General features: G+C 37.4%; 2 protein-coding genes across 6 annotated transcripts; one reads left to right on the top strand and one right to left on the bottom strand.

Moving 5' to 3' along the window:
* The first annotated feature begins 838 nt into the window (after window positions 1-838).
* Window positions 839-4,079, top strand: LOC129569677 (sodium channel protein Nach). The gene is given in 10 exon segments (XM_055448777.1): window positions 839-1,165; window positions 1,400-1,511; window positions 1,685-1,853; window positions 2,116-2,261; window positions 2,329-2,453; window positions 2,534-2,556; window positions 2,628-2,844; window positions 2,930-3,068; window positions 3,234-3,702; window positions 3,798-4,079. Coding segments are annotated over 10 exon segments (1,686 nt in total). The 5' UTR covers window positions 839-957; the 3' UTR covers window positions 3,876-4,079.
* On the bottom strand, window positions 3,910-9,333 carry LOC129569524 (ankyrin repeat and LEM domain-containing protein 2 homolog). 5 transcript variants are annotated; one of them, XM_055448392.1, is made up of 10 exons: window positions 8,788-9,333; window positions 7,939-8,175; window positions 7,627-7,798; window positions 7,244-7,550; window positions 6,912-7,067; window positions 6,764-6,844; window positions 5,287-6,684; window positions 5,093-5,220; window positions 4,527-4,658; window positions 3,910-4,435 (listed from the first exon to the last, which is right to left on the bottom strand). In XM_055448392.1, the coding sequence occupies exons 1-10, from the start codon at window positions 8,843-8,845 to the stop codon at window positions 4,300-4,302; spliced, it is 2,805 nt and encodes a 934-aa protein (XP_055304367.1). In that variant the 5' UTR covers window positions 8,846-9,333; the 3' UTR covers window positions 3,910-4,299. The 5 variants fall into 5 exon arrangements, with proteins under 5 accessions (XP_055304367.1, XP_055304368.1, XP_055304364.1 ...); XM_055448393.1 differs by having other exon boundaries at window positions 6,764-6,841; window positions 8,788-9,313; XM_055448389.1 differs by having other exon boundaries at window positions 7,927-8,175; window positions 8,788-9,300.
* Between the last annotated feature and the right edge of the window lie 58 nt (window positions 9,334-9,391).

Raw genomic sequence — 9,391 nt, 5'->3', positions numbered from 1 at the left:
CAAAATCTCATTTTGAAGATCAAAGGTTTGAATTGTCCGGCTGTTAACTAATTTAATTAGGCTACGAGTGAAACTTTCCGTAAGCAGATTGTTCGAAGAAAAGGCTTTATTACCCCGATCTTCGTTCATCGTGTTTATGTTTAGCCAAACATTTTGAATCAAAACACAGATGTGTGCAGTTCTTTTCGAGAGTCATTGCCATTGAGTTTTATTTGTTACCATCAAAACTTTAATGACTTGTAAACGATTTTTGATCATCCGCACTTCAAATGTTCTAAAAATATGGAAGAGAGAGCGAGAAAGACATACATTCAGATCAAACGCCTGTGGCATTTTCTTGCAATTAGCATTGTTTATGACGCATTCAATCTGCGTTATTGCATTCACTCTTAACGGCTGCTATTAACGATCCTAGCGTATAATAGAGATATATCAGATTGAAACATGACACGGTTATTGATTTTTTCTTCCCTTTTACCTCAAAGTAGTGCTGGTAATGATATTTTTATAATACCAAATAGAGTAATACTTACGCGTTTTTATGTAATTTAGCGCAATCAGAGATAGAATCTATTGTCAATCCAGTCGTGCTGGTGCTGAGGTTGTACAAATAAAAAACATATTAGGTATAGCATTACGTGTATTATTGAATTATTGATATTAAAATAATTCATTAGAGTGAAAGTGTGTTGGCTTGCTAAATATCTGTTTGGGATACGTAGCACTCGGCAGTTGTGATTGAGATTTCGATTTGATTTGTTCAAACCAATATTTTCTCTGTCAATTCCATTCCACTTTCCGAGAAAAAAAATAGAACAAAAAATGGATTATTATTCTTGGCCAAATCGTGTAAATGGTTCTGTACCGACGCAACGACCAGCCAAAAAAAATTCAAAAATCACAGCACCCGAAGCACCACCAGTTGACGTGAACGATGTTGACACAAAAATTACACCTATGCGTTTACTGCGCACCAGTCTCAATTATCAGACGAAGGAATTTTTCAATAATTCCACTCTGCACGGCGTACGTTACATCGGCGAAAAAGAGCGACCGTTCGGCGAACGTCTCATGTGGTTTTCCTTCACTATAATTGGTTTGATCTCGGCGCTTGTTATAATCGCCAGTTTATGGGAAAAATTCCAGACCAACCCAACCATCACGGGTGAGTTTAAGTATTTCATTTAGTGCACATTGACACACAAAGTAACTAATGGAAGTGAAATATGCACAATTTCACCCTTTTTAAGTGGATCGAATGGTTAGCAGTAAATCACTGACTTTTCCATGACGCAACAATGTTGCAGCCCGAAAGTCAATTATTTCCGAAAAATTATGGAAAATTTTCTTTCGAAAGAAAAGAGAGAAAGTAATTAAAGTCTGAAAAATATGTTTATAGGCTTGGATATGGACGTGCATAATCAACAGCTCGTTTTCCCAACCGTTGTGGTGTGCCCGATTGAATCGTACGACTTGAATCGCACATACGATCTGGCATATTACAAATTAGGGTAAGCGTTTAACCGTGTCGAATTCCATTTTATTTTTCCCAAGATTTTTTGTTTAACGAGAAAAACAACAACTTCATCTTCTTCTTCTTTCGCTTTGTTTTTAATTTCTTTTTCATCGTTGTCGGCGGTTGCTTCGACAAAATTCAACGAAATAAATAACGCACATTTCAAAGAAATTACGAGGAAGACAGTACCGAAATATTCGAACCATTTTTGATTTACTTGCCTCAAATGAGCTATGAAAACTTGCATAGTGCATATGCACAGAGCAGCAACATCAGCACGCATAAGAAATACAAAAACGCGATGGACACCCGTACGTTGAGAAGTTACACTTTTCAGGCGAGTTCAGAAAATAATTTAGAAACTTAATTTGTGAAATACTCGATGTTGCTGAGAAAAAAAGTTATGTCGATAATTGGTTTTCCATTCTTTTTTCCTTTTCCCATGACTTTTTTCACTCTGATTTTTTCCTCCAATTTTTTTGATCATTTTTACTTTGATTTTCTCAAAAAAACCAATTCATTCTTCCCCTTGTTTTCCTCCTTTTCGTTTTTTTATTTGGTTTTTCTGAAAGTATCGCATTTGAAACAAAAATCTATAGATCGCCATACTCTGCAATGAAACATTTGACCTATGTAAGTATCGCGATGAAGACGTTAAGTGCTGCGATCATTTTTACCCAGTCTACTCGGAGCATGGTTTTTGTTTTGCATTCAATCCGAGATACATCGATGAGCCAAATGCAGAGTAAGTTTTTCTCTGACTTTATTCGCTTTCACTTCTCTTCATTGAATTTACTTGTTGTGCGATCTAGAATCACCAACAAAAGACTCCATGAGCTATTTGAAACCGATAAGAAGTGGGCACTGTTTTTTACACCAAAACGTGAAGCAAAAATATTTGTTCACTCACATGATGAGAATTTCGGTTGGGATTTTCGTGAGTAATTTTCATGAGATTTTTTAAAAAATACTTTGAGTTTATTACAAGTAATAAAATAAATGGTGATATTTTCATAGGACCACACGTTATTTGGGAACCGGTATGTTTTGATATATTGTATATATCTCTTAAATCGCTTAATTAATATACCACAATTTTTGATATGTGTAGGATTTTGCGGCTGAATTGCTGATATCAATGAAGCAAACCTACACCACGGAAGACGCCAGACAACTTTCCATCAGCCAACGAAAATGCATTTTCCCCGACGAAGTCAAGCTGCAAGAATATGAAGGAGAATACACTTTTACGAGCTGCATGAAAGAATGTCGCATGAGAAAATCCATGAAACTTTGTAAATGCATCCCACCCTTTTATCGACCCATTAGTAAGTCATTTTCATGGGATTTTTTTCCATCGAAACACTTAGAGTTTATTAAAAGTAATAAAATAAAATGATGATATTTTAATAGAAGCGATGCCATATTGCAATTTGAAGGATTTGGAGTGCCTCTCTAAATTTGCAATCAACATCACCGATGTTCGAGACTGCAGCAAGTGTGAACTGAGCTGTGCGAATACGGTTTATGAAATTGAAAAATTGAGCAAAACGTACGTTTTTCAATTTGTGCCCTTGTATTTGTATTTTTTTTTTTGTTTTGAAACATTCTATTAATTTTCTTTGTTAGGATAAGAAAAAAAAATCCAAAAAAATTTTGAAAATGATAAAAATGATCAAAAATGAAATTGAAGCAATAATTGAATTTGATCTTATAGAACCGCTGATCCATCAAAACCGTTGGACACTTACGTGAACATTGAATATTTGACATGACCGATCATCCGGTACAAGCGCGAAGTTCTTTTCGGCTGGGTCGATTTATTGGTATCATTCGGAGGCATCGCTGGTCTATTTCTGGGATTCAGTCTATTATCCGGTGTTGAAATCCTTTACTATTTTTCTTTGCGCGCATGTTGCATGCTCTACAAGAACCGAGAGGAGTTATACGAATTGGCAGAGATACAGATGCAAGAGCCAATCGAATACATTGATTTGTCGTTGACAATTATGAAACGCACAAAAATCTATAGCAGCGATGATGAATTGCCCGTCGTTCGTCAAATTGATGTGGCCGAAATCAGTTCGCGCGTTGCATCTGATCAACTGGCAGCAAACCCTGATCCGATTGAAAACGACAAAGGAATGCCCAATCACTTGACTCGCAAGAAACAGCAGATGATTCAAGTGAGTGACAATTCACATATTTATCCAAATTTCATCTGTTCACTGAAAATTCTGAAATCTTCTCTTCTTTAACCTTTCAATCGCTTCCTCTCAAGACTATGCTACAAGCAAATCGAGTGGCCAACAGCTATGACTATGCCCAGGCTACAGGACCCTACTACTACATGCCATAAACCCAAAGCAAAAGACACAAAAAAATGCGTGCAATTTCTATTCAATTTTCTATATAAAAGTGTTTTTTACACTGAGTGTGGTTTTTATTGCTTTGAAAATAGTATAAAAATTTGGGTTTTTGGTTTAGTATTGAATTAAATTCATTTCTTGTAGCTATCAAAATTATTTATATCTCAAAAAATAGTGGTAAGCCTAAAAAAACATGAACTCATCTTTTTTACATGTGTACGAGATTGATTGAATATTTTTGTTCCTATTGTGATGATTGATAAAAATAAAGAAAAATTTAGTCGTATGACGCAAAAAAAAATGATGGCAATTTTTACATTTTGGCTTGTTTTGCACTGTTTGTGGAGCATCACTTGTCAGACTACCGTCGTCCGTGATACAGATTGCCGTTTAAACGCTGCTAGAGTTAATCTTTTACTGAAATTTCGACGGTTTCAATTGGAATTGGCTAATTCTTGGCAGAATACTTTTGATTGGTGTGCGGCTGAATGTTCTGCATGGTGATGGCGATTTGAGGGTGTTTGCATTTGTGTTTATCGTCTGCGGGAAACTGGAAGTGAAACAACAAATTCAGAACTGTTTCTTGCAAAAGAATGCCAGTAAATTGTGATGAAATTGAATTTAATCAAGATTGCCCCTACCTAGCACGCTCTTCCAATGAATATCTCAGCAAAGTGGTGTGCCATTGATATATATTCGGATAGGAGTTCTTGTCAATATCAACATTATGCAAAGCATTTAGAACATCATTATCCATTTTTGTTGGTTCCTGACTGAAATTCAAACATTAGATATTGAATGAAAAATTATCCAAAAGAAGAGAAACAAAAAAGCAATTAAATTAAGACAAAAATGTATACCAAATACATGTTCACTATAATACACTCTAGTTGAGTGAATCGCTCAAAACCAGAGATTACTATGAGATATTTTTATTCATATGGGATAGAAATGTCGCATAAAAATATCAGATATTTTTCATGCGTTACGTTGTTGTAACGCTTCTGCAGTACAAAATTCATATTCCTCTTTGGGATCCAAGTCAAATTTGCATGAAATTCAACTTGGATCCCAAAGAGGAATATGAATTTTGTACTGCAGAAGCGTTACAACAACGCAACGCATGAAAAATATCTGATATTTTTATGCGATATTTCTATCCCATATGAATAAAAATATCCCATAGTGATCTCTGCTCAAAACTTACCCAAAAATGAAATTATCATATAAGATTTTTGGGTCGCTGTTATCGAAAAATTCCAGAACCGGTGACTGTGGCGGTGTGAAAAATTCTTCATCGCTTGAATCGATTTCATCTTCTGAATGTTCCAGAGACTGAAAGATACACAAAATAATCAAAACACGAATCTATCCAAAAACAAAACGTGTAAATGATCTTACCAAAAATGCGTCATCCTCTTCGTCAGTTTCGTTCTCCTCGGATCGGATGTTTAATCTATCACAAAAATCGCCGAATGTTTCGCTCAGTCGATTCTTCCGTTTGATACTGCGATTTAATTTGTTGTTTGGTGAGTTGGCCCAGTCACATTCGCATTTCTCTTCGCCATGCCAAATATCGGCACAGTCCGTTTCAGTGGTTAGCACTTCCGGTGGAATCAAATTGGACGAATCATTCAATCGTTTCAGCAATTGTTTGATCAGGCAAATCAATTGTGTGGTATTCTTGGCAAGCTCATCTTGGCTGTTGCCATTTTTGCTCGCACTGAGAGCCGATTTTTCCTTGGCATGCAAGATATGGTCAAGTGTGCTTTGGAGTGTTTCACTGACTTTGTGCTCCTGGTACTCGGGATCATTGTTCAATAGAGCGACGACAATGTGCGCAAATCGTGAGTGAGTCGCTTGAAAATCGACAGCAAAGAAACGAATATCATGCTTATAGCTACAGATTAATGATTTCAATCGATTCAATTCCCCAACGAGTACATCATTCACAGTCACGATATTGGTTGGATTCTGGGCGATTGGCTTGAGCAATCGATTTGCATAGATTTGGCATGATTTTTCTACGCATAAATATGCGTGAAAAGCATTTGGACTGGACGGTGTCGAGGCGCGTGCATGATTGAAACTTTCGTCGTGTGGATCCTTTTCGATGCGCAATTTGTTGAGTTTTTGTGAAATCTTCGACACTGGAGTAACGGGCAATGGGGTCAATTGAAACTTTCGTTGTGTTAGAGATGCCAACGAAGGTGGTTTCATTCGTTCGTCCAATCGATCTTGAAGATACATTTCGAATTTCGTCAAGCCTTCGTTACTGCTGATATCGATGAATTCATCCAAAAATGCCCAATGCTCACGCCACGTGACCCGTTGATCCTTCGCCAAACCTCGACCGATTACTTCCAAACCTTTATCAACATCGGCCAATTTGAGATTTCGTTCCCGAAAACCAGGTGAATTGTACTGGTTCTCATTGAATGAGATTTCACTTAGCGAATTTAAACTTGGCGTGGCCATGATCATCGAGTCATTTAGACTGTCATTATGCGAATGATCGCGATAATTTCTAAATAACATCTTTGCCGCATTCGGAGCGATGTTTTCATCGTCCGTCACATTGTTGTCGAAGAGGCGACGCGATGTTTTCTCAATCGTTAGCGTTGGTGTGACTTCTCTCTGTGGAGTCTTACTCGGTGTACAACGCTGACGAATGATCATATTCGGATAGGAAGATAGCGGCGATCCATTGATTGGACTTTGTTCTTGGACCGGCGATTTTAAAAATGCGGCCGGCGAACCCAAGGCCCGTGGTGGCGTTTTCCAACGCTTCCGGAACGTCTGAAAATCGGTGGATTTTAGATTTAAACGTTGATAAATTATGTCGAACACTTCAGAAATACGTTTTTAGTCTACTTACTTCAGCTTGTTCTTTGTTCATCGGACCAGCTATAGCTCGTATCTCCATCTTTGGACTGAGCAAATCATTTGCTGGCACCTGCTAAAATAAGATTACACACTTTCTTTAGCATAAAATCCATTTCCATCTCATTTTAAACAGTATTTACGTTGGGCAACTGAGTTTCCATGAACGGTTCACCAATGACCGGTGGTGTTGAATTGTCGATTGATCGCATGACTGGCACATAAAATCGACCTTCCAGCAATGTTCGAATGGTGTACGCTACTGCTGGATCCGGGGATGTCACTCTGGAGCATACAATCTGAAATGAATTTCACGATTTAGCAGAAGTATGTGTTACTGAAGCAGGTAAACTCTCTTCTACAATCAAAGACACCTTTGTGTTTCCAAAAGTGAACTTCTGAACAGAAAAAACGCATTTTTCTTCGTAATTTTTAGTATTTTTTGGGAGTTTAATCATGACATTAGGTAACTTACATCTTTTGGCAAATATCCTTCTGTATTCCGATTCGATTGACATTCCCGATACGATGTGAGTACTTCAACGACACTAGCGGCACCGAATTTGGTGGCCAAATGCAATGGTGTTTCGCCGCGACCCTTTTCGGGCATATTCAAGTATAAATCTAACAATATATTGGAGACATCTTCGGCGGTGCGGTCATCATCTTTTCCATGTAGCAATTTAATGAATTCGGGATCGCCAACCGTTTCCAAAACCAGAATCGTCATCTCAGCATTCTTTGATATGGCTGCTACATGAAGTGCATTGTATCGAAAACTCCTGTTCGGAAAAGTGAATCACTATATTATAATTGAGTCATAAAGTGAGTCATAATATGAGTTACAAAGAGTCTTACTCTTTCAATATGGTCGGTGTATCGCCGGAACTAACTAAATATCGTGGATTCGATTTAATAAGATTTTGTGCCGATTCTTTGTCGCCTTGTTCAATCATTTTTCGGAATTTAATTAGCTCTTGGCTTGTTGGTCCGCGGAAATTCGATGTTTTTTCTCCAACCATTGGGGACGCTAAAATAATAAATGACGCCTTTTTTTTTAGAAATTACATCATTCGGTGCAATATTTACACATGCAATCGATTTGTCAAACGTAGACAGTATTAAATGAATCGAATCAAATCAATTGACCAAACAAACCTTGAAACTCACCTTTCGACGAATTCTTATCACAGTTAACATTGTTATTACCAGTACCATTGGACTGAACACCGTTGATTTCGGCGGATATAATAATAAGCGGTATTTCGGTTTCAGTGGGGCTCTCTAGGCCACACTTTGAGAATCGATATGCCTCCTCATACGTTTTAAACGATTTGACTCGTGATTCGCGTACCTTTTTCAGCATTTTGAACGCCTCATTTCTGTCGCTGAATACCAGTTGCGCATCTGAAATGTTTCGAACAAAGAAAACTAATATAAATAAATCGTCGAGTAAAACAGGAAAAAAAACAACAACAAAAACACGTTTCCAATATTCGCATAAACAAAGTTTCACTTTCGTACACGCAAAACAACGGCGGAATCGCAGACGATTCAATGTGGTGCGTTGTGAATAGAACGTGGAATGTAACGAGATCGTTGACAAAAGTCATTAATCGTTCCATCAATAGTGTTTTATTTTTGTTTAGAACGCGTCGGTCTCGAGACAAAGAGGCATATTACCAGCCCATTGGCATCGCAGTAGTCAGTAGTAGCATCGACGGACAAATATAGACTGTATATTCAAGTGTACAGTAAAGTCTAAAAACAGCAATGACTGAGGTGCGTTTGCGATAATGGTAGACTTTAGTAAGGTTCACACAGAATAAAACACACACAATCGACGTGCTCGTTGCAACAACAGCAGTGAGTCGAAGCAAATCCAAGCAAAAAACCGATAAATTCACTGCTTGTTTTCACTTTTTTTTTGCTATGTATATCGCTGTTCCACTTGTACGGTCGTCACCGTTTAAAATTTCAATAAATTTACAACTGTTTTAATGCTTTCTTATCACTTACCTTCTTCGATGAGAGCGTTTTTCTTTTCACTCGGTATAAAAACACCATAATATGCCATTACAATAAACTTAAAATGAACTCCTTACAAATGATAACAAATGATTTTTTTTCGATTTGAAAAATCCGACGACGAAATAAACTCATAAAATTCAACAACAACAATTAAAAAAAAAAGAAGAACAAAGTGGAAGATGAAGAAAAAAAAATGAAAACGAAACTTAAAAGAAAAAGAAACGAGTGATTGAAATCTACGGTGTCGAAAAGACAATTTTCCGTTGCCCGTTTGTAAATCCTTGTCGTTTTGAACGGAGTTTGCTGTTTCAAAGAAAAACTTAAAGTGATCGCAACGAAGTGTCTGTCTCTGTGTCCATATGTGATTCGGTTTAATTGCGCAAATAAGAATTTATTTGTATTCGGTGTGTTTCTTTTTTTTCGCAATTCGCACACAACAGTTGGTCTGATGGTGTTCGTTAAACGACGACATTCGACTAGTGTGAAGTTGGCCGAGCACGAAGCGCGCTCCTCTCTCTCTATACCAAGCGTTTCATTTCGACCAGAGCGCTGTCACTGGCACAATTGTTCGTTCCAAATTCAATGTCATTCC

The sequence above is a fragment of the Sitodiplosis mosellana genome, unplaced genomic scaffold (assembly GCF_009176505.1).
Source record: "Sitodiplosis mosellana isolate CC-2019 unplaced genomic scaffold, AAFC_SMos_1.0 Smas_scaffold_38, whole genome shotgun sequence".
Classification (NCBI taxonomy): Eukaryota; Metazoa; Arthropoda; class Insecta; order Diptera; family Cecidomyiidae; genus Sitodiplosis; species Sitodiplosis mosellana.
Note: the sequence above shows the minus strand (reverse complement) of the source record. Positions and strands in the feature narration are given on the sequence as shown.

What these genes read in the sequence shown, in the direction of transcription:
- LOC129569524 (XM_055448389.1), bottom strand. Translation starts at nt 8,845, where the DNA reads ATGGCATATTATGGTGTTTTTATACCGAGTGAAAAGAAAAACGCTCTC. An exon ending in AAACGCTCTCATCGAAGAAG is followed by an intron (nt 8,176 to 8,787) that starts GTAAGTGATAAG and finishes GAAACATTTCAG; the next exon opens with ATGCGCAACTGGTATTCAGC. An exon ending in TGGAAACTCAGTTGCCCAAC is followed by an intron (nt 6,845 to 6,911) that starts GTAAATACTGTT and finishes ATCTTATTTTAG; the next exon opens with CAGGTGCCAGCAAATGATTT.